The sequence below is a fragment of the Gymnoscopelus microlampas genome (genome assembly GCF_963454915.1).
Source record: "Gymnoscopelus microlampas genome assembly, chromosome: 7".
NCBI classification, from domain to species: domain Eukaryota; kingdom Metazoa; phylum Chordata; class Actinopteri; order Myctophiformes; family Myctophidae; genus Gymnoscopelus; species Gymnoscopelus microlampas.
Window position 1 is genome coordinate 42,296,902 of NC_139944.1, and position 25,897 is coordinate 42,322,798.

Sequence of the window (25,897 nt, forward strand, 5' to 3'; positions counted from 1 at the left end):
TAATTGAAAGAGGGATTTCGTGTGAGGAAAAACTTGAGTGTAACAATGCAATGAGGAGAGATTGTTTTGTCAAGCTCTCTGTGGGGGTCATCGTACTTTAAACACAAGAATGAATATAGTTTCTTTCTCTTACATTCATTCAGTAATTCCTATCCATTCATAGTTTCATTCTCAGAGACAATCTACAATGGAAATTTAACTTGGGACCTATGAAATGACTCAATATTGTGGCGAATAAATAAAACATAAACAGTTGAGAGAGAATTGGAACATTTTCAGAAGGCCTCCCCTTAATTCAGTGCAAAGAGAATACCCAACACCCATGGAGAAACTGTGTACCGGGAATATATCTTTAAACTTGTGATACACAGGACAGTGTTGAAGTGCGGGCCGTCCCAAAGTTTGATTGCGTATCATGGCTTTTAGTGCTCATACTGTTATCTGTACTCTGTTAGTGACACTAACATTCTCCCAGCTGCACAGTTTACCACCACTGATATATACCATTACATGATATTTGAGAAACTTATATCAGTTTATTGTGAGACCGAAGGTGTCTTATAGGAAAATTATTACTAAAGAATTTGACAATACTGCCTCCCCCTGGTCAGCTGGGGCGCCCGATGGGAGGGGAAAGGAACTGGTTGGAATAACGTGTTCCTTCCACACGCTACGTCCAACCGGGGAAACTCCCCCCTGTCAGGTGATAAGCGGCGGCTTGCTAGAAGCGGCTTAATAGCTCCTCATGCATTGAGCTTCAGTTCTGCGCTCTTCCTAGGCTGGCAGAGGGAGAGTAGCGCCCAGGATTACATAGGCAATTGGCACTGGGTGAAAAATATGGGTTACAAAATTGTGTGTACATTTTTTATTTTGTTTTACTTATATAAGTTATACCATCTTGAATATAAAGTTATGGGGTTGGCATAGGAACAGCTGTTGCTCACTGTTATTAATCAATGATAATAGATTACTGTACATGTTTCAAATGAACGTTTCTGTTCTGTTGGACTAAATAATGATATAGAAATACTATATAATTATGGTATTATTATATAGTATTGTTTTGTTTGACCAAAAATCTCACTTCACAAATTCAAGTAAAATGACTGCAGTGCTTTTCAGGATTAACAAACACAATGGCAAACAGAAATTATAATTTTTCCACACGCATCTGCAGATGAGGAATGGTGACATGGATTTTTGTCCCCCGTCTTCCCCCACAGATACACCATAATCCTTGAGTATACACAGCTCTAACCCTCAAGTACACAGACAAGCCTAATAGGAGTCTGAACAACACACATGCTAATTAGAGCGAAAGCTGGTTAGCACAAAGAGCCCTAGCAGAGCCTCCTGTCAGGCGATACAAGGTTGCACTATTTACCTAGTAATTGAATATAGCTATAGCTACTGTGCTGCTGTGCTTCCATTGCATAGGAAAAAAACAAACATGTCTGGTGGATATTTAGACGAATAGACAAAGAGGACGTCTTCTATTGACGAAATGCCGCTTAACCGTTTAAGACCGGGACTGCATCTGTCTATTTTTTTAATTTCTTTGGGCTATTCAAAAATAGCAGATATACAAGCTCCGAGTACCGCACTATGAGTTTGTAGATCTGCATTTTTTCTTTTTTTTTAATCGTGGACAATTTCTGCAAATCTTTGAATATATGTTTTAAAACGAATATTTTATCTCCGATCTGTGCTTCTGGGGGTCCCTGGAACAACATATTTTGAGATGGGGGTCCGCGGCCAAATACATATAATTTGGGGTGGTCCTTGACATGGAAAAGTTTGAGAACCACTCATATAGCGATACGTTTTTTCAGAAAACTGTTAGGATTTAGAAGACATTTGTAGAATTCCCAGAAGCAAAGATTTGAGTTACAAATGTTTCCTTTAAAAATGTAAACATATTCAGAGATTTCTTTTTTTTTAAATCACGATTTTTCTAAAATAGCAGATCTACAAGCTCATAGCGCGGAACTCGGTGCCGCGCTATGAGCTTGTATATCTGCTATTTTTGAATAGCCAAAGAAATCTCAAAATGACGTTCCCGGTCTAAACGGGTTAAAACATCGGAAGAATCGTCGTTCGTCCCAATACGTCCCTCTAAAATATATTTTGGTGTGAAAAATGGCATCATGGGCAAATAAGCATTATCATCAGGCTTCACCGGAGCGTCGTCTTGTATCATTAAAGTGCTGCTAAAGTGTGCGTTTGAGAGATGCCGTGCCAAGAAAATGCTAATGGCACATTACTCAAGTCATTACATCTATATACTAACCGAGGAAATTCTGTATGATGTTATTATTGTTATCTCTTTATGCATCCCTATGTAAACAACTCTCATGATGCAGCAAATGGTTTTTGGTGTCCTGTGTAAGCTCATTGCATGCTTAGAGCTTATAGGCATTACAACTCTCAGTTCTCTCCCTCTGCAGCTAAAAGATTTGTTCGGGCTTCTGGTGTCCTCTTGTGCTTAAACCATTGAAACCGCGCTATGAGCTTGTAGATCTGCTATTTATTTGAAAAATCGTGACAATTTGTGCAAATCTTTGAATATACTTTTTTTTTTTACTCAAATCTTTGAATATACTTTTTTTTTTTTACTCAAATCTTTGAATATACTTGCTTCTGGGGGGTCCCTGGAACAATATATTTTGAGATGGGGGTCTGCATATCATTATAGATATCATTTTGGGGGGCCTTGACATGAAAACGTTTGAGAACAACTGACGTTTTTTCCCCCAGAAGCTTTAAAAAAATAGATACTATATTAAAAGTTTTGCACACATTTTCACGATTTAAAAATAAATAAATAGAAGATCTACAAGCTCATAGCGCGGCACTCGGTGCCGCGCTATGAGCTTGTATATCTGCTATTTTTGAATAGCCCAAAGAAATCAAAAAAATGACACAGACGCGTTCCCCCGGTCTAAAAGGGTTAAATTATACCCTCTTTAACACAACAATCATAAATCTCCCAAATTATGGACACCTCCCTCACAATGTTTGCATTGGAAATGTGTGCAGGACCCATAAAAAAAAAGGGCACCGTTGTTGACAGCACCATTAGTACAGATGAATGTTTTGAAGTAAACCGGTGGTGATCCATTTCCAGAGAGGCCAGGCTGCCCTGCAGACATTCTGATTAGCCTTAGCTGCCACATATGTAATGACCTGCCACCGGCCGGTAATCCATTGCACAGCCACACGTTTGTCACCCTAGCCTTTCAGATAGCAATAGCCCTATCTACGGGGGGGAAAGGGGGGGGGGGGGGGGGGGGCTGGTGGAGATGCTGACCCAACGATGGCCTCCGTTTAGTTTGAACATGAGGTCAGAGTGTCTCCGGTTCAAAAGGCAATGTTTAAGTTAGCAGGTGGTTTTGTCTTTACAAACCCGACCGTACCTCCTGACACAAGGTGGGACTCGTGGGAGATAAATATTGTGAATATAGACATGTTCGTGAAATTGATTAAAAGCACTCATTTTGGTACATGGGGTGGCAGTGTGGCTCAGGGGTAGAGTGGCCGTTAGAGAAAGCCGGATGGGAACCGCGAGGTTCCCTCCCAGTTCAATCCCGGGCTCCCCCAGAAGAGTTAGTGCCGAAGTGTCCTTGAGCAAGACGCTGAACCCCTAATTGCTCCCGATGAGCAGGTTGGTGCCTTGCATGGTTTCCTCTGCCATCGGTGCGTGAATGGGTGAATGTAATGCACAATCTATGTAAAGCGCTATATAAATGCACCATTTACATGTAGTACAAGGAATAGCGAAAATAACTGATCTAAAAGCTGACAAAACGTCGCAATGCACAGGGTTAATGTGTTAAGATAAAATGTTCATTTTGAACTTAGTAAAGTTGAGTGTTTTCTTTATGTCATAAGCAGTGTGATGTTATGTGTTGTGATTGCTACAGTGCTGCAGCTGTATAGGCATTCAATTCACATCCAGATTGTCAGCCATTGATTGCAAGATGCTTTCTGGATCTAACCCCAGCTCCTTTTGTCCAAATTGAATGAGCTCCTTTTCAGGGTGCCATCTAAAAGAGCCTTTCTAGGACCACGGCACACTGGGCTGGTTGGATTCGATATTTTCTGTAAACAGAAATCCCACTTAACGGTTGTGTCAACAAACTGTGACACCCTGCCAGTCAGTTTGTCCGCGTCTCGTTCATATTATCCCCTGAAATCTACAGGCCCCATCATATTCCCTAATGTCTGTTTCAAGTCGCCCGTGAAAAGCGAATTACAATGTGCAACGAAGTAAGAAAGCGCATACTTTGATTCGGATCATCTGATATGATTGTCTGTCATAAATTAGAGAATGCTATGTGCAAGTAGTCCTTGAGATACGGAATTACACAGCATGTCGCTTTATGTCACTTCTTAAAGATTGCATTCTTACACCATTTACTTTGTTGTAAGCGCAGTCAATTTTAGATCTATGGTCCTCCTTCTTCTTCTTTTCTTTGCAATATCAGATGGATGAGAGCGATGAAAACTGGTGGATGCAAAGAAGACTAATTTAACCCATTAAGACCGGGAACGCATCTGTGTGTCATATTTAAGAATTCTTTGGGCTATTCAAAAATAGCAGATCTACAAGCTCATTGCGCGGCACCGAGTGCCGCACTATGAGCTTGTAGATCTGCTACTTTTTGAAAAATGTGCGAATCTTTTAATATATATTTCTAACATTTTTTTTCTCTGTTACAACTTCTGGGGGGTCTCTGGAACAAAATATTTTGAGATGGGGGTCGACGGCCAAATAAATATCAATTTTGAGAACCACTGATTATAGCACATATTTCTCAAAAAACTGTTAGGATTTAGAAGACATTTGTAGAATCCCCAGAAGCAAAGATTTGAGTTACAAATGTTCCCTTTAAAAATATATATATCTTTAAAGGTTGGGTAAGGGATTTTCTTTGGTTTCTTTTGGCTCTCCAGCTCTTTATAAAACAGAAAATGCATTTTCGTTTCAGTTTCATTTCCAATATTGTCCAATCAGGATAGAGAACTCAATCAGGATACAGATTAAACAAGTGAAATTGGAAGTGATGATACTAAGAAATGAGCATGCAAAATTAGAACTGGAACACTATAAAAATGAAGTTTAAAAATGGGTACTTTTTCCTGATTGGCTGATTTTGACACCTACCGGAAAATGTATTTTCTGTTTATTAAAGAGCTGGAGAGACGGGGAGACTCCTGTTACTGAACAAACACTCTATAGCAATGATTACTATCAGAATATAGTGCTTTAACCTTTTAACAACATACTTTTTGTTTTAACCCAAAAATATCACTTACCCTACCTTTAAAGACCCACGATTTTCCTCAATTTTCCCAAATAATTGCAGATCTACAAGCTCATGCGTTCCTGGTTCGAATGGGTTAAACTCATCAAACTACACTGTTCTAAAGGTGCATTTAGAAAAATCGAAGAATAACCGTATAAGCAATTAAGAAAGGGGGGGCAGTAGTAGTAAAGGAAAGACCCCCATCTCTATATACAGCACCGTGTGGAACCCGTAAGGAAAAAAAAGGCTCTTCTGTTGAAAGATGCTGCAATAAAACATCAATCCAAGGCAGTTTCCCCACGGGAACACCAAGACAAGTGGTGCTGTGCTGAAAGGGAACCCAGCGAGCGGGAGACAAGAAGGAAGAGGAAGGAGAGAGAGAGAGGGAGAGAGATACTGTCGAAGATAAAGAAACAGCGTTACGGAATAGAGATTGATGAGGTTGTGGGAAAACAGAGGAAAGGTTAGAAGAAAAGCAGATGGAAAGACAATGCCAGAGGAATGGTGGTGCTGGGCCTGGCCGCATGCAGCCAGCCATCGACGGAACGCGAGACATGCGGTTTGACAGGAAATTGATCAAAGTGTGGGGATTCGATGGTGCATGCATACCAACACAGGCTATAGCCATGTCATGTCATCTGAGAGGAGGGCAAGCTTAACCCATTAAGACCGGGAACGCATCTGTGTCATTTTTAAGATTTCTTTGGCTATTCAAAAACCTCTAGATCTACGAGCTTGTAGATCTGCTATTTTTGAAAAATTGTGGAAATGTGTGCAAATCTGATAATATATACATATATATATATATATAAAAAAATGTACTCAAATCTTTGCTTCTGGTTCCGGGTCCCTGGAACAACGTATCTTGAGATGGGGGTCCGCGGCCAAATACATATCATTTTGGGTGGTCCTTGACATGAAAAAAGGGGACCATTTCCCCATGGGGACCATTATAGCAACATCATTTTTGTTCAAAAAACTGTTAGGACTTAGAAGACATTTATAGAATGCCCAGAAGCAAAACATTCGAGTTACAAATGTTCGCTTGAAACAAATATATATATATACAAAAATACATTTTTCAACATTTTTCAAAAAAATAGCAGCTCTGCAAGCTCATAGCGCGGCACTCGGTGCCGCGCTATGAGCTTGTAGATCTGCTATTTTTTTTAATAGCCAAACGTACAAAATAACGGTTTAAGTGGTCACACAAGATGCGTTCCCGGTCTTCATGGATTAATTGGCCCAACTTACATTTTGCACATACCTGGAATGCTCTCCCCTGCATGGAAGTGGGCCATGCAGCTTTACTGAGCAGCACCCAGGGAGCAGTGTTAGAGATTTAAGTGTCTTTGCTCAAGGACACTTCAAACACCATGCCCGGGAGGAGGAGGAGCCGGCCGGGATCGAACTTGGGGAACCTCCCAATTCCCAGGCAACCGCAACCCGCTCCACCTCAGGAGCCGCTCGCTTGCCAGAAGGTGTAATAATAATCAAACTGCGGTGTTATTTTGACACAATGTGCCAGTGGGGGGTAGCACTCAGGGTAAATCTGGGCTTATACCCAATCATAAACCAGAACAAGGGGTGTCAAACTCATTTTAGAGTGAATTTCCAATAAGCCACAAGCTCTCCAGTTTGTTGTGTCCATGTCCAGCAATAACAGCATACAGTACAGTACTCCAACCTGTCTATTAACCCATTAAGACCTGAGACCGATTCGACTAAACGTCTTCTAAATCCCGACAGTTTTATGAAAAACGTATGTTTCTATATCAGTGCAAAGTGTAAAATGATGCTTTTTTTTAGCTCAAATGAAAAAGTGACACAGATGCGTTCCAGGTCTAAATGGGTTTAAAATCCTCTTAGCAGACCTTGTATTGAACTGTACTTTCCTGTGCTTTTTCCCCCCAAACTGCTAATAAAATATTCAAATCAATCAATCAATCAATCATGTACAGACAAACGGGTGGAATGATAGACAGACTGATGGACAGTTGGTTGGTCAGATTGATGGACAGTCAGTCAGTCAGTCAGTCGAATAGACAGACAGACAGACAGATCTTGCGATACAAAGTCGAGCACTGAGCTATACCTGGGCGTATATATTTATACTGTTACTGTAGATATAGATATTTCTATGTTCACAGAACGGTCAACGCCTTCCTGGTGTCATCCCATGACAACTATAGGTCAAAGGATTATAAATTATATAAGATATAGCCCAGAGCTGGCCCTAGCTGGGCCATATTGAAACAAAGTAAGGTTTCATAAATTGCAGAGGGTTGACATTATAGAGTGGTCAGGCTAGGTTGAGCTCCACCAGGCTTCAACCACTGTGACACTGCTACAGGTTTGTAGCTGCAGCCCGAGGCTCTGAATTCACACCTGGATAACAACGCTGTATATCTCTCCTTGTCTTTGTGCTTTGGTCTGGATGGCAAATAATTCACACAACACTCTCTCTGCAACATGGGGAGGAGTGAGGGGAATTCTGTCACAGTACGGGAACGCAGTATTTTCTGGAACAGTTTTCTGAAAACCGTATGTTGCTATAATATCAGTGGTTCTCAAACTTTTTCATGTCAAGGATCACCCAGAATTACAAAATGACCCCCACCCCCACCCCCACCCCAGAATCAAAGATTTGAGTTACAAATGTTCCCTTTAAAAAAAAATATATATATATATATATATATATTCTAAGATTTGCACAACCTTTCGTGATTTTTCAAAAATAGCAGATCTACAAGCTCATAGCGCGGCACTCGGTGCCGCGCTATGAGCTCGGTGCCATGCTATTTTTGAATAGCATGGGGAGGAGTTTTAGGGGGAATTCTGTCACAGTAATGTCACTTAACCCATGCAAGCCGGGAACGCATCGACAAATGTCTTCTAAATCCTAAAACGTTTTTCTGAAAACCCGTATGTTGCTCTAATATCAGTGGTTCTCAAACGTTTTCATGTCAAGGACCACCCAAAATTATATGTATTAGGTCGCGGAGCAGATCTACAAGCTCATAAACCTGTCCTATAGCATATATGCTACAGGTTTTTGAGCTTGTTCATATGGGCCATTTTTGCAACTTTTAGGTAGGGCATTAATTGACAAAAAAATATAAAAAGTTAAAATGTGGAAATAAGAGGTTTCTGTCTGATATGAAGAAGCATTAAAATGATTCCTTTGTGTGTGTTTGTTAAAATGATTCCTTTGTGTGTTTGTTATAATGTTTCCTTTGTGTGTTTGTTTGCACCTTTAATTAAAGCAGTGAAGTGAATCGACTGCTCCAGATTCCTCTGGAGGAATTCAGTTGTTGAGAAGTGGGCGACAGTCAGAACTCATCATTGTGATGGCCTCTAAAATCTCCTATGTGAGTGTGTACATGCGATGCGACGCGTTGTGAGCTGGTAGATCTGCTATTTTTTGGGGTACTTTAAGTACATTTTGATGCCAATACATTTGTACTTATATACTCAATACATTTTTAATTCTGGACTTTTCTTTGTAACAGTATTTATATATTGCACTGCAGTATTGGTAGTTTTACTTAAGTAAAAAATGTTAGTACTTTTTCCACCACGGATTTTTTGTGGTGGGCTACCTAATTTTTTTCCTTTTTTTTAATCTCTAATTGGGCCTCTAAAGCAATGCTGTCATTTTACAGACAGAGAAGCAGGCTGAGTCTCTATAAATGCAGTGTTGATTTCGTCGAATAAAAGTATGACGAAAAATGTTCGTCGACCACCTTTTTTCACTAACGAAAACTAAATAAAAACTAAGCTAAGCTAAGATGACTAAAACTAAGAGAATAAAAAGAAGACTATTTTGTCAACAAATAAAAAATAGACTAAAATGTTAGTGAGGGACTAGTGGAGAAGAAATCCAGTAGAACTAAAAGACAAGTAATTTTTTGGTTTGGTTGCGCTCGGGTGTTACGCTATGAAAATAGCAGATCTGCAAGCTCACAACGCGTCGCGCTGCGACGCGTTGTGAGCTTGTAGATCGGCTATTTTCAACATGCAACCAAGTGTAAAAGCCATTACAACGCCATCAAGGCACCGCCGAAATACATTTTAGTCGACTATAATCAACTGTAGATTTAGTCGACTATAATCTGATGATATTTAGTCGACTAAAACTAGACAAAAACTAAAACATTTCAGATGACTCAAATATATGACTGAAACTAAATGGAATTTGATTCAAAGGACTACGACTAAAATTAAATCAAAATTTGCTGTCAAAATCAACACTACTATAATGGCAGGGGTAGTTAGAGGGATAGTCATTTTTGTGGGCCTTAAATGCATTCATTGATAAGACTGCCTCTGACTGCAGATGAGTCTGTAAAAGAGTAAAAGGGGAGATGGAGACAAGCCAGGGCTGTGATTAGACCGAGTGATTGATTCACCTGAAGTGAACCACCGATGTAAAAAAGCTCTGAACAAAAATTTCCATAATAGGACCAACTGCAGATATTCCTCTTCTCGCTATAAGAGCAAAAAGATAGCAATCACATATCGTCGCTGTTAAGGTGGAAACCTTTTATGTCCAAAGGCGTTGCTTTTCAGGAAATGAAAAAAAAAAAAGTTTCGCAATGGATCGGATCCAATGTAGTTATCATTTAGTCACAAGCTCCTGTTAATACTTTTTTAGTCGCGATGTGACACACGCTGTGAGCTTGTAGATCGGCTATTTTCGATACTTTTGCACGACACTCTTGTACAGTGGTGGAACAAGTACTCAAATGTATGTAAAATGTAAAAGTATCAATACTGCAATGTTGAAACACTCTGTTACAAGTAAAAGTCCGGAATTCTAAATTTACTTGAGTAAAAGTACAAAAGTATTGGCATCTAAATGTACTTAAAGTACCAAAAGTAAAAGTACTCATTATGCATAAGGTTTAGTAATAAAAATCTAAATCTAAAAAGTTACTTATGTTTTTAAATGATTGTGATTGTGCAGTGTAATATTTTCCTCTGAGATATAGTGGAGTAGAAGTAAAAGTATTGAAAATTGGAAATCCTATAATACATTGCAGATAAGTCCCGTCTTCCGTCATCATTCATTCATTCACTTCCGTTATCATTGTTTCCCTTCCATTAGTCTCGTGTAGCCAGACAACTATTCCACAATCTCTGAATGCTATATAGAGTCTGGAACTACAACTCCCAAAATCCGAGAGAGGAAACTGGCACTTCCGTTCACGAAAATATATTTTAAAATATCTTTACATTTTACTTTTTAATTTCCATTTCTGCTAAGCAGCAAGCTAAATACACTTAGATGATTTGTATTTATATTAGGATAAGTTTGCGACTGTAAGACGAAACGGAAATGGAGAGGAGGCTCCACATCCGGTTTATATTCTAATCATGATCAGAGCTTCCGAGTCCCAGACTGTATGACCGGAAACATTTGAAAATTGTGGGAGGCAACAGTCTGGCCATGCGAGACTACCCTTCCATTAACACAACCACTAGCCTGGTAAACCCTCCCTCCGGAAATCTCATTTCCATTTGATTTCAGGAGTGAGTATGGCATGATCGCCCATTCTGCAATATTGGCTGTGGGCTGGAGTTGGGCGGGAGTAATACCGTTGACTGACAACCCCTTCAGCCAATCAGCAGTTCATTTTTACCACCTCCAGACTAATGTGACGCAACGGGACTTTTGAGACGGTCATGTCCAAAATAGGTTGCCTTATTCGGATACATGCGGGTCACTGCCTGCCCCTGCCGGTTCTCTACATTTTTATTTTTTTGATAGGCTCTGTCATGATTAATTGACCACATATATGAAGTTAAACAACTAAATTCTATCCAAACGATATCTTAAGTAAATTCCGTGCCTCAAAAAAGAAGTTTGAGAGCGTTTTAAAACCGAAAGTAAAAGGTGTAGGCCAACTGTCGCTGTCAATCACAGAACGATGAGCGACGACGCTGATAGGCTCGTCCATTTGGTGAACGGGCTAGAAACACCCAGACAAGCCTTCAGGCCAGATTCCTTCCTGAAAACAAATGGAAATAAGATTTTCCGCTTTACCAGGCTACACAACCACAACATATCACTGTCACTAACCACACAAGCCACAACGTGCGCGATTAATTGACACGTGCCGTAGGCTACTTTTCATTGATCACCACACATTTGCCTCCTCGGAGCATAATTAATTGCGAACAGCACAAACTGACAACATTTCGGGTACACCATTTTGTTCCCTTTAGCGTGAGCACCGCCGAGCCAAACCCAAACCTACTGTACATGACGCAGCCGTTATTGAAATCTCCCCACAACAACAACACACGCGACCACTTCGCTTCAACCCGCGCCGTTGCTTTCACTTTAGTCATGTCTCTATCACACCACACTCACGGTAATATGTCCGTCATTCACGTGCCATGTACTGTACATCCCAAAGACAACCAACACCACGCAGCCGCTTTTGTAATCTCCCCACAACAACAACACATGAGTCGGCATCTGGGTTGCCACGTTGGGAAAAGACAAGCAGACAGGTCAGTGTTGCCAGATGTGCGCCAGAAACAAGCAACCACCTTCATGAAGAAAAAAAAACCCAGCCGAAAGGGTCCGCGATGTTTCACGGGGGTCCCGATTTCTTTTTAATTACATTTTTTTTTTTTTTTACTTTTTTTGGGGAATTTTTTATCCCACGATTTTGGTACCCCAAAATAAGCGCGCCCTCGCTAGAGCCCCGTGCGCAGCTAGCACAGTACAGTACTTGAGTTACTTTACACCACTGCTCTTGGAGCATTAATTGAAGATAAAATATTTTTATTAGAGCTACGAGGTTTCTGCCTGACACTCAGCGAGTCACGACGATACATAGAATATACTGTATATAAATATAAAGATATATAGAACTGACTTAGATAAGAATCAGTTAGATAAGAATAAAAATGAATGTACCATCACTCTGTCCTTTACTAGCTGAGGAGAAAATTATCTTGGGATTGATTTTCAAGGGTAGCCCAAATCCAGGTGTGTTAAAATCTTAAATTAAAATGTTGTCATTTGTCATTGCTGCTCATTATTAATAATTTCAAACATTTCTTTGTGTGGAAATAATATGATTAAGCATGTCATTGTGTGGAAACCTCTTTGGCTGCCTGCAACATGATTCTTGCTACCTCTATTGCGACAAGCAACAATGAAATTACAAAAGGTGCCCATTTCAGTCAGTTTAAAGACGGGGTACCGTGATTTTCAGTGATTCCCCCCCCCCCCCCTAAAACATAATCATCAGGTATTATGGTTATACTAGGAGGAAGATTTTTTTCAAAAAAGTGTACAGAAATTGTTAAAATTATGTTTTTATGTGGACACGCCTCCAGTTAATTAAGTATACCTGGTTCTCACCTTAGCACCTCCTCCACCACCTTAGCACCACCCACCTGTCCTAGTCCCTCCTCCTCCTCATGCCCACACCTGTTGTGTTATGATAATGAGGGGGAGGGTATTTACTATGTCACTAGAGCACTGTTTTTCTATTGGCACATTTGACCCTCAAGGTTTCAGCATCCAGGTAGAAACTCAAAATAGTCAGAGAAGACATTAAACACCATAAAAACACCACCAGGGGGATCAATGAAGTTCAACCTCATAGACACATGAAAAACAGAAAAAGTGCAAAACCATGGCACCACCTCTTTAATATACTGTACTATATCAGGTTTAGTTTAGAACTTATCTCTCGACAAGCCCTTCACTACCTGTTTTACAGGCCTGGCCACTCCTGCCAGCCACAGCCTGGGGCGGGCCGAGGCTGAGGCCGGGGTGGGAGGAGGAGGATAGACAGAGAAAGTGTGAGTGCAGGATGAAGTGGTTAAAATGTTGCCCTTCCAGGTGGAAGCCCCACCCACCCTCCTCCCAGCTCTGTGCAACCATAAAAGCAGGCAGTGTCAGCAGGACTACACTCAGAGGATTCTTGACTCTCCTTTTGAAGCTCATTCAGCCTCTGTCCTCCTCCTGCAACACAGTCAACAATCCTGGGCTGACCATGAACTACGGCAAATCCTCCACCTTCCATTCCAAATCCTATGCACGTGAGGCGTCGCTACGCAGCACCCCAGGTCTCGGAATTGCTTCTAGAAGCGTGTGCTTTCGTGGTATGGGTGGTGGTATTGGTATGGGTGGTGGTATGGGTAGTGGTATTCAGCCTCTGTCCTCCTCCTGCAACACAGTCAACAATCCTGGGCTGACCATGAACTACGGCATAACCCCCACTTTCGGTTACAAATCCTGTGCACGTGAGGCGTCGCTACGCTGCACCCCAGGTCTCAGAATTGCTTCTAGAAGCGTGCGCTTTGGTGGTATGGGTGGTGGTATTGGTATGGGTGGTGGTAGTGGTATGGGTGGTGGTATGGGTGGCTATGGCGGTATGGGTGGCGGTATCGTGCCCGTCACAGTCAACCACAGCCTGCTGGCCGCACTGAACCTGGAGATCGACCCCAACATCGCCTCCTTCATCGACAAGGTCAGTTCCCATTCATTCTTGTTTAGTTTAGTTTGGTTTAATTAGCACATTGTTGTATAAAAAAATAGAAACAATACATAAAGTGGCCTTCGGAGCTCAGTGTAGCATGTGAGGTGAGTCATAGCTAGACAGGAGATAGGTACATTTTTGGACAGAGAGTAGCTCTGCTCTCTGTCCCTATATTTTGTTTTTCAAGGAATTCAAAGAATCTGCCGTTAGCCCCGCCCACCTATATTAATAAAGGCGAGAACGCCCACAATTCAACGTCAGACATTCCAAAGACAGAGAATGGGCATTTGAGTTGCAGACAGCGAGAGAAGCAGAGGTCTGTGTCACAGCGCCTAAGGCCTAGCCCCACCCCTTTCCACACACACACACACACACACACACACACACACACACACACACACACACACACACACACACACACACACACACACACACACACACACACACACACACACACACACACACACACACACACACACACACACGAGTTTCAATGTTACTATGCATCCCAGAAATATATAGCTTACATGGATTAAAGTTCTCCATAGTGGCGACGGATCCGTCGTGAGGATTATTAATGCGGCTATTTATGAGATCAGTGCAGATATGCAAAATAAATAAATAATGGGGGTGGGGCGTGGGGTATGTGTGTAGCGATAGCCGTGGTGTGAATGACATGACCGAAGTCGTCAAAACGCAACATAATACTCGCAACATAATACTTGCTGTGAAGTTATGGTGGAAGGAGCAAGTGGAGCCTGTTCTACACACACAGGGGCCCTCATTTATCAACGCGGTGCAGCCCAAATAATGAGCGTACGGCGAGATCACAGCACCTTTCTACTATGTTCAAAATATACAAGCGCTTTTGCGTCGGGACTGGAGTCCCGTGGTCATCTTTTCATGGACAGTGAGGTCTACAAACTTACAGTAGCTTGTCCTATGGTATGGAGTTATGTCATAGAGAGTTATATAGGCTACAACCTGGCTGGAGGTGAACTGCCCATTCCTAAGGAGTTTTTGCCAAGGGGGCGGGGGGTGTTCTTTCATAACAGATAGGCTATACTCTTTAACATTCGGTTTTAAAATGAGACCAATGCGTTGTAATTACGCTCCCAAAACCATATCGCCTGTTCTCTCATAGTTTAATGTTAACAGCCGATTGATACATAACCAATCTCATGCGCACTGCTGTTAAATACCAAAACACTCGCCCCAAAACACAGTTGCCCCGGGAAAAAACGGCGGTAGGCTATTCACCTGGCATTCTTAAACGTAACCTCAGTAAAACGGTGCCAAAACCTAACATTATTCCTAAACTTAACCTCAGTAAAACTATGCCTAACCCTAAACTAATTTCTAACCTTATCCTCAAGTAAAACTAATACAAGAAAATGGGGGCAAGTGTGTTTTGGGGCGAGTCTTCAGGTTTTTTTTTAACAGGCAAAAAAAGAAAAGCCACCGGGAAGATAAATTGGAACGTCGTCTGTGTGGACTGTGGAGCATGTTTATGGATATAATCTGCGGGGACAGACGATATAAAGTCGGCAAAATGTTTGCCATGTCTGTCTGCAACACAGCAGAATGCACATGTACACGACGCAGTCTGTGATTACTCTGATGCGGCGGGGGGAGCAGTGTGCTGACTGACACACATGGCTAATATGAGTACCTACGAGACCCGGTCAGACCGGGTGTATTTGGATTATCCTCGGTTCGTTTCGGAACGGGTCCAGTTTTCCTCGGTCCCGTTTCGGGCCGGGTCCAGTGTTTTAGAATGTTTTGTCGGTTCCGTTCGGACCGCTCTCCCTCGCGATTGAGATCATTGTATGTTTTTTCCATGCCTTCAGCGCCTGTAATATTATTATGATTATAATTATGTGTGTATTTACTGCTTATTTAGGATTATACCAGTGTGGTAGGGGTCATAAAAAATCCTTAAAGTCTTATCAGGAAAGAGAGAGAGAACCAGGCCACCTTGGGGGGTGGGCATGATCTCTGGTGGGAGGCAACATCCTTTGTGTGGGTCTGTGTGGCAGAGGCACTGAGAACTCAGTTTCTTGGAGTCCCTCAACAGATCAGTAGTAAGTAGAAAAGCCCTTGATACACAAACATTAATGGTCATATATGCTGATATGTTTATTGTTGTGTGAAGATTCATGTCGGTAATATTGTATTATTGTTTCTGTGTTTCAATCTTTCTGTAGGTTTAAAACCTGGCTGTCTGTCTGTCTGTCTGTCTGACCTGACTGCCTGACCTGGTTAGATCTTGTTAGTAGAATCTGGGTGTGTTAATGTATGTTTGTATTTGTGTTAGTAAATAAAAACCATCAAAGACACAGGTTTGTGTAGGTCTGAGTATTATCTACTTCACACCGATTCAGGGACTCCGGCCTTTTGCGAGGGCCGTTAGCCGACCAGTCGCACAAAGTAGTGTGCGTCGGGTTGAAATTCGTACAATCATTTTGTTATTAAAGAAAGCCTCTGCGCTTTATTAGCCACACACACACACACACACACACACACACACACACACACACACACACACACACACACACACACACACACACACTAATGCTTCTGGGTGTACTGCGTGCGTTTAAAACAAAGTCTGCTTCACAACTTTGTCTGCTGCCGACAGAAGGGCTATAGCTTACTTTATTCCTAAGATAGCAGACCTACAAGCTGACAACGCGTTGTGGATGCGACGCATTGTGAGCTTGTAGGTCTGCTATGTTTTTAAAACATAATAAATAAAAAAATAGCACACTGGATTAAATGTATATTCGTGACTACTAATTGAAGCCGAGGCCGAATTGGGCCAAATCGCATGGATGAGCCCTGACAGCACATGGTTGGTGCTACAGACTCCAAATTTCGCACACAGATAGCTCAGACCTTTGCCTACGATCTTAGCTAGGCCTCGACCCGACCCGATATGCGGTTTTCCGGAACCAACGCGAAAGGTTCGGAATGTCCATATGCGGAGTCCTGACTACTTAATACTAATTGAAGCCAATGGACGCCGAATCCAAATTGGCCCGAATCGCATGGATGAGCCCTGAAAGCACATGGTTGGTGCTACAGACTCCAAATTTCGCACACAGATAACTCAGACCTTTGCCTACGATCTTAGCTAGGCCTCGACCCGACCCGATACACAGTTTTTCGGATCCGGCACGAAAGGTTTGGAATCTCCGTATGCGGAGATGACTGACATCGGGCTGTTCCGGAGCAAGCGCTGACTCATTGTGACATCACTTCATAAAAGGCATCACATACACTAGATGAGTCAACAAAAAATCTCTGAGTGTGGCATAAACTATAGTCTTTCTTCCTCTCACTCCGAGGTGACAGATGAAAGTATATAAGCCGGCTTCTAAGCTAAGTCCAGCACTCTTGACAGACCTCTGCATATAGTCTATAAGCAGCTCTCGGAATTGCAGGAGCAGGCCTTCAAGACATCGACTCAAGTCCTTCTTTATATAAAAAAACTGGAGCAGGAAAAAAGAAAAATGAAACAAAGAATTACAAAACTCGATTGGGATGCGAAATGGAAAGCTAATAAGGCTGTTGCTGGGGATCAGATGAGACAGTCAACATCTGCTGGCCAGACAGGAGGAGCAGACGGAGGAGGAGACAGTGTTCCTGGGGAGCAGATGGAACAGTCAACATCTGGTGGGAAGACAGGAGGAGCAGACAGAGGAGGAGACAGTTTTTTTGATGAGATCGGTGATGAAGAATTAATTAACTGTGCTGCTTTTACTGAAGAAAACAAGGATCAGTCAAGATCTGAGTTGGATGAGGTGCAGACGGGGGAGACAAACATAAGACAAGCTAAATCAACAGCACAAGACCAACAAAAAACAAGTTCTCCAAAAAAACTCAAGCTGAACTCTCCCGCTACAAAAAAGAAAAGAGCAACAAAGCGTGGGACTGGGATGATGACTTGAATGATGCAGATTTATGCAGGCTGCATATTCTGCTTAAAGAAGAAACAAACAAAAAGCGACAGAGATATATGCCATATATGGGCATAAAAGGACACATACAAACAGATACATAGATCCCCATATATGGGCATGAAAGGGAAACAGACAGACAGATCCAGAGATCTCCATAATAAAGTCAAAACGGGTCCAATGACAACAGGTATAATGGGGTTTGCATTAAAGGGGGAACCGGCACTGTGTCTGCAACACAGTCGAAGGCACAGACAGATACAGAGATCTCCATTATGGGCATAAAGGGACACAGACAACCAGATACAGAGATCTCCATATATGGGCATAAAACTATGACAACAGGTATAATGGGGTTTGCATCAAAGGGGGAACCGGCACTGTGTCTGAAACACAATTTCGCACGCAGATAGCTCAGACCTTTGCCTACGTTCTTAGCTAGGCTTCGACCCGACCCGATATGCGGTTTTCCGGAACTAACGCAAAAGGTTTGGAATCTCCGTATGCGGAGATGACTGACATCGGGCTGTTTCGGAGCAAGCGCTGACTCATTGTGACATCACTTCATAAAAGGCTCTGACATCACATACGCTAGATGAGTCAACACAAAATCTCTCTGAGTGTCCATATATGGAAACATCAACGTGCTGACCTCAGTATGACATCAGACCGTACACAGATGATGACGGGTTCATCTATAAAATAGATGAACCCATCATCATATTATAAGAGGACACTCAATGCAGCTGCTGCAACAGCAGCAACAACAGATAACCCTGATCGGGACAGTCAGCCGGGAAACAGCCACAAAGAGAGCCAGCGCTGTAAAAGTTTTCATTGTGGATAATGACAAGGGCATTACTGACAACATTGTTTATAGCGAACTCCTTTAGGATAATGGGCATAAATGGACACACACAGACACAGAGATCTCCATATACGGGCATAAAAGGGACACACCCAGACACATACAGAGATGTCCATATATCACAGACACAGATAGCTCCATATATGGGCATAAATGCACACACAGATGGGCATAAATGGACACAGGCAAACAGATGGCCAAAACGGGTCCTATGACAACAGGTATAATGGGGTTTGATTTAAAGGGTGGAGCATTCATTCCCTATTTACATCGTTCCTGTGTAGGCCGGTCCCCGACTAGACCCTCGGCCGCCCGAAGGGCTAGACCCTCGGCCGCCCGAAGGGCGGCCGAGCTTCTAGTATAATATAATGACACAATCCAGGTCCAGGGTCTTCAACGTTTTTCAGGTCAAGGACCCCTTAGCTGAGAGAGAGATCAAGCAGGGACCCCCAGTAGGCTACAAATAGGCTTGTATAAAACTGTGTTGCAGACTTTCTTTCGTTTAGGCTGTTTCTGTAACCTCAAGAGGACACATATGGAACCAAATGGACCCCGACGTGAAATAGGGCGCTAAATTCGCCTATAATAAATGTCAGAAAAGATCAGCATTCATTTTATGTTCTACTCCTAGTGTTGGTGTCACTAAATAACAAACAGTCCCTAACAGCATACATTTCCATTACAAATGAGGGGCTAAATACATATAATACTCCCCCCCCTCAATTACAGTACATTTAGGGCATACAGAATATTTGAATACATTTAGGAGTAAATGACAGATTTCTTTGATCTAGACCTCTCCCATGCTCAGTGTTGCCATGTCCTGTAATTATAAGCGACATGCCCTTGTTTTTCTGTGAAGGTACTTGTAAAGACTGGTGGTTGGGCTTTGCCCCTGTTTCTAAAACGTTGTTGATATTTGGCATATCATTTATGGCTCATTTTATATTTATGTTGATAGCTTGTAGATCTGCTATTTTCTACTACCACCACCACCACCACCACTAGTAATAATATCAATAACTAGAAAAAGTGCTCCTCGCAGCACAGGTCTCCACCAGGTCAGGTAGGTTATTATGGCCTCCTGTGGTGCTATAATAGGCCAATGTGAAAAGGGTGGCATTTCTTCTTAGGCCTTTTTACGGCAAACGGACACTTCATTCATGATTTGAGGCATTTTGTTCCAAAAATGTGTATTGCTAAGTTGTATGGATTTAAACTTGTAACAGAGTATTTCTATATTGCAATATTGGTACTTAACTTAAGTAACCACTTTGAGTACTTTTTCCACCACTGCCAAAATATATCGCCTATACATAGTAAACTATAATCAGGGGTGCACATAACTGGTGCGCAGGTGCGCATGCGCACCGAAAATAAAAAATGCGCACCACATCAGACGACGCGAGACGCTTTTGCGTACCAACAGCTGGGACAGGAATTTCCAAGCTTTTATTTTTTAGCAAAACTAAAAAATAAAAGCCTGGAGATCGAGACTAGGAATTTACTTCCTGAAGCCACACTCACACAATCACGCTAAAGCATGCGTCGGCCCCATACACAGCCATTAGGCGGAGGGGGAGAGGACGCATGCTGCACGTGATTGTGTGAGTGTCTCGCATCGCCTCGCATTGCCTTGCTGCGTGCACGCAGCCAGCAGCGGCTGTTAGAGGCACTCGTCACCGATGATGAACGCACCGTGATGGTGCAAAATAAGCCGTGAACGTCCCAATCTGGCGGATAAAAGCAGCGCAGCACAGGGCACCAACCTTGGGGGCTTCACCAAACGGTGTGAGAGAAACAAAATCGGCGAAAATCGGCGGAAATTGCAAGCTGAGCGTCCTTTTTTTTTTCTTCCTCGAACAGCTTATAAAATTATAATCTAACATTTTATTAAAATAATTAATTTAATATATCTCTGCTGTCCAGCAGGAACCAGCTACCTCCAAAACACTCATCTTTTTAGTTAGCTGGTTCCTGCTGGACAGTGACAATATAATAAATGTATATATAATATATAACATATGCCAACTCTCTGTCCACCATGACATCATTCTTGATGTCATTCTTTCTTGTTTAAAGCTATACACACACACAGCATTTTCCATGGCATATACACAGTCTGGATATGTTATGAAATGATATGGTTGTGGACAGGGTGTGGCTGTCCAGAAAGCCCATCCCTATGATCAGGGGTGCATATACTGTAACTTTTTTGGTCACCTGGAGATGTTACTTGGTGCGCAAAAAATAAATGGTAAATAAAAGGTCCGGTGCCCCCCGGCGCTGTTTTGTCAGCGGGGGCGGGGGCGGGGTTTGGCCCCGCTTTGGCAACGCGGGGGGGGGGGGGGTGCGCGAGAAAAAGTACGCTTCACCGGTGCGTCCTAAATTCTGCCGATTTTTTTCTTCTTCTCGCCGTTTGGTGCCCTCCCCAAGGTTGGTGCCCTGTGCTGCGCTGCTTTTATCCGCCAGATTGGGACGTTCACGGCAAATTTTGCACCATCACGGTGCGTTCATCATCGGTGACGAGTGCCTGCAACACAGCCAGCAGCTTGCTGCTTGCGAGTCGTGCGACTGACTGTGTCAGGATTCGAGGCCACACTCACACAATCACGTGCACTGCAGCATGCGTCCCCTCCGCCTCCTCCCCATGGGTGTGTATTGTGTATGGGCGTGCATCACCGTGCATGTGTGAGTGTGGCTTCAGGAAGTAAATTCCTAGCCTCGATCTCCAGGCTTTTATTTTTTAGTTTTGCTAAAAAATAAAAGCTTGGAAATTTCTGTCCCAGCTGTTGGTACGCAAAAGCGCCTCGCGTCGTCTGATGTGCCGCGCAGAATTTATTTTGGCGACGCATGCGCACCTGCGCACCAGTTATGTGCACACCTGCCTATGATGCTATCTATGAAGATATGAAGGTAAAGGTGTGGTCTTTTTCCCGTGTTCTGCTGCTCGTTCAAAGTTAACACAGGAGCATACCATCATCTGACACGCCCTTCATCTCCATTGAAGTTCAAGGCCATGAAGTTCAAGGCCAACTACTCTTTTCATTCCTCTGCCTTTACTGCTTCAACCTACCAAACTTTTATTTTAGAATGACAGTGTTTGCCGTGTGACAAACTGACAATGTCTCCTCTCTCTCCCTCTCCTCTCTTATAGGTACGCTTCCTGGAGCAGAAGAACAAAATGCTGGACACCAAATGGAACCTGGTGCAGGGACAGACCTCCACCCGCTCCAACTTCGACAGCATGTTCGAGGCCTACATCTCCAAACTGCGCAGACAGCTGGACGGGCTGGGCAACGAGAAGATGAAGCTGGAGGGAGAGCTGAGGAACATGCAGTGCCTGGTCGAAGACTTCAAGAACAAGTGAGACTTGATGGCGTGAATATTGTGTATATAAAGAATGAAATAAAACGTTTTTTTTTTTATGATGGCCAGAGAGCGAGCATGCTAAGTGGGTCCCTTGTGTTTTGAATAGGTATGAAGATGAAATCAACAATCGTGCATACGTGGAGAATGACTTTGTGCTGCTGAAGATGGTAAGGATGAGGAATGGAGCAAGACCCTCCCGCCATTTCCTTCTGCAGTATGAAAGAAACTAATAAACTACATGGTTACTTACATATATTTTTTAATCATTTTGTCATAAATTCTCTTTGCAGGATGTCGATGGCGCATACATGAACAAGGTGGAATTGGAGGCCAAGTGTGATAATCTTCAAGATGAGATCAACTTCCTCAGGGCCGTCTACGAGGATGTAAGTACTAGTATATAAAACTAGACATAGTCATATGTCTGTTGAATGTGAGACATCACCATCCATGGAACTGCAGTACAAATCGATGAATGAAGACAAATTGTAAAACATCAATTGCTTGTGTAGGAGCTGCGTGAGCTTCAAAGTCAGATTAAGGACACCTCAGTCATCGTGGAGATGGACAACAGCCGCAACCTGGACATGGACTCCATCGTGGCTGAAGTGCGCGCTCAGTATGAGGACATCGCCAACCGTAGCAAAGCTGATGCAGAACAGTGGTACAAGACCAAGATGACCAAGGTGAGCAAGGGACAAGAAAGAAGAGATATCAAAACTAAATGGTTTTAACAGTATTAAGAGACTATGTTTTTTCTGTAAAAAAAAAAAAAAAAGCTTTCCAACTTTTTCCAACACTTTCCATGTCTATTTTATTTGTCTACGCCAGGTTGAGGAGATTCAGACAACGGCTGGACAGTATGGTGATGACCTGCGGCAAACCAAGTCCGAGATCTCAGAGTTGAACCGTATGATCGCCCGTCTTCAGAATGAGATTGAAGCGGTCAAGGGACAGGTAGGCATACATTATAGAACCTCTTTGAGTTGACCATTCTAACCGATTGTTAGCGAATGACGCATGGAATCAGCGTGAACTAATTTGTAAAAGGCAGCAGGGGGTTAATTCCACTGTCATTTGTGTGCAAACAGAGGGCTAGTCTCAAGGCTCAGATCGGGGCTGAGGAGCATGGTGAGATGGCAGTGAGTTACGCCAAGCTCCGCATCAAAGACCGGGAGGACGCTCTCCAGAAAGCCAAGCAGGACATGGCCCGCCAAGTGCACGAGTACCAGGAGCTGATGAACAACAAGCTGGCCCTGGACATCGAGATCGCCACATACAGGAAACTGCTGGAAGGAGAGGAGACAACGTGGGTGGTTAGAATTGAGCACTTTATACCATTTCTGGCCTGAAACGTTTAGTTAACTCATCCAGTGCCACATGACGTCTAAGACGTCACGTGGCCTGACGCCCCGTGCGCCACATGACGTCTAAGACGTCATGAAAAAAAAATGTTTTTTTTTTTTTTTGGAAAACATGTTCAGAACACAAGATATGATCATTTGAAGATTTCTTGCTCCATTCACTCTTTGTTTAACTTCTAACTTAAAAAGGCTGTATCCTGGAGACGAATATTTGAAGTATTCTCCCATATGTGTGGAAAAGCAATAACTCCCTCTTTCCACACAGCCATTTTTGGCATAACTTCCCCTGACTGTACAGTCACATCTCCACAAGCAAACGCTTTGGCATTTGCCTCCTTATTAGCTCGTAGACTGATTCTCTTAAATTGGAAGTCCGATAAAGCACCCTCTTTCTCGCAATGGCTAAAAGAAGTCTTGTCTTTCCTACCTCTTGAGAAACTCAGATATAGAGTGCATAGAGCCCGCAACAACTTTATTTAAGCTTGGAGTCCCTTTGTTGATTTTGTTGAAGAATTTTCCTTTAACTAAAACTGTTCAGTTAATTATCATTATTATTTTTGTACATATTTTATCTGTGTCCGACTTGTGATGTGAAAAACTGTCCCTGTTATATAGAATAAGGAGAGGTATCTCTGTCTAGAATTGTGAAAATTGTGTTTTGATTGTAATCTTGTCCCACTGCTTTGTTTTTTTTGTTTTTTTTTGGAGCCTAAGGGGGGAGGGGGGAGGGGTTATATGTGTTTATGTAATCTTGTATGTTATATCAACGCGATCTCTTTTTTGTATAAAATGCTATACATTTGTACGTGTATATACGTGTATGTAACATAAAAACTGTAAAATAAAGTTGTAAAAAAAAAAAAAAAGTCTGTATCTCGGCTCCTAAGCACTTTTTTTTACAATGAATTTTAGCTGTGGCACTCAGAGCCAAAATTCCATAAATAAGCTGGGCACTGAATGAGTTAACGACCAACAAATTAAATCCTAATTATTTTGGATAATAATAGTTGAGTCTCATCAGTACAGACAGTGCTTCAAGCTCAAAAGGGCCACTTAGCTTCAAAGGTGAGTGGGTGCGTATTATACATCATATAGCTAATATAGAGATTGCTGGCTTTTCAAAAGACAGTGTTACTTGAGGACAGAAGGAGATCAAGTTCTACCAGCTTTGGTTTGGCAAGGTAGCTGGTGGATTCCATTAAGGTGATCAGGTATTCTCTGTTGATGAGAATGTCCAAGGCATGCACATGTACAATGGAAAAAGACACAACCTACAAGCTACACTGATTTATTAGACATAATAATTACATGTTAATTACATGTTAAATGCTTCTCACGGAAACATCAAGGATAAAATGCCAACAAGGAACAAGGAAACTTGAGAGACAAAAAAAGATATGTAGGCCTACATGACGAGTGATTAATGAAGGGCATGCTAGGATTGTAATTGAATGCAGTGTCACAATAGTTTAATGTAAAGGCACCTAACTTTGATCAGACGTGAGCTAACTTTTAGGTTGGAGGAGATCCTAGGCTGTGGATGGAGGGTTACCATGGATTATGATTGTGGAGTGTTATCGTCTCCGCCAGGCCGAAAGGCATGGCGAGAGAGTATGTTTTACCCCCTGTCCGTCCTTCCATCCGTGTATCCGTCCGTGTGTCCGTCCTGTCCGCGCTGCGAAACTGTGCACACACAGTCCCTCAATGCCAATTCAGAACCTCTGCCCTAAAGTTTTCACATGGGCCTGTTATAGCGCCACCAGGAAGCCGATTTGTGCAAAACCCACATTACTCCAGATTTTATCCAAACGTCATGCAAATCGGTACACAGTATGTCTATAGTCCTGAGATCAACACAGATCTGTCCGATTTCCATCCTGATTGGCTAAGGTTGGCTTCCAAAGTTTGCAGGATCATCAACATATCCGTACATAGATAAACATGTCCGTGGCAAGACTTGTCTTTTTTTCCTTTTTGTGTTTAAAGAAAAATATATATAGCCTACATATGTTTCATTATAATGTAAAAACATATTCTAAAATACACAAATGAATCTTTAAAAAAATTGTTTGAATGTCGGTGACTCATAAAGTGTCGGGATGACATTCTCATTAATATGTTGCAGGAGATTTGTGGTATTGTATGTTGTACCCGTACATGATTGCATCATATGAGACAACAAGACAACAAGATTCCCCGAAAATGTCAAATCATCCGTTCAATCCTTGTGGGATACTAGTATTTATATTTTTTAAGACAATGGATTAATAGTGTGTGAGGTGTGCCAGACAATGAAACAATTAAAGTCAACGGTAATGTGTGACCACATGTGGAAAATTGTGCAGGAAAAGAGCAAAAACAGAAGGCATGTCATCTGTTGAGAAGGAGCACCGAGGCAAAGGAGGGCAGAACTGGACAAGTAAAGTTTATTTATGTCAGTTGAGAGAAAGCGTTTCAAAGTGTCCAATAATGCTAATAATAACCGTAGTAACACTCCACATAATCAGGAATC

General features: G+C 42.3%; 1 protein-coding gene across 1 annotated transcript in view; it reads left to right on the forward strand.

The window, feature by feature from the left end:
• The window catches only part of LOC311049428 (keratin, type II cytoskeletal 8-like), a gene marked incomplete at its 5' end in the record, with an annotated part of 36,961 nt that extends 12,874 nt beyond the window's left edge, over window positions 1-24,087 (forward strand). The window contains 7 exons of the mRNA XM_084062999.1: window positions 13,058-13,810; window positions 21,807-22,015; window positions 22,128-22,188; window positions 22,312-22,407; window positions 22,534-22,707; window positions 22,853-22,978; window positions 23,113-24,087. Coding sequence (XP_083919125.1) covers window positions 13,058-13,810; window positions 21,807-22,015; window positions 22,128-22,188; window positions 22,312-22,407; window positions 22,534-22,707; window positions 22,853-22,978; window positions 23,113-23,373 — 1,680 coding nt within the window. The 3' untranslated portion in view covers window positions 23,374-24,087. The remainder of the gene's footprint in view (window positions 1-13,057; window positions 13,811-21,806; window positions 22,016-22,127; window positions 22,189-22,311; window positions 22,408-22,533; window positions 22,708-22,852; window positions 22,979-23,112) is intronic.
• Window positions 24,088-25,897: the final 1,810 nt, after the last annotated feature.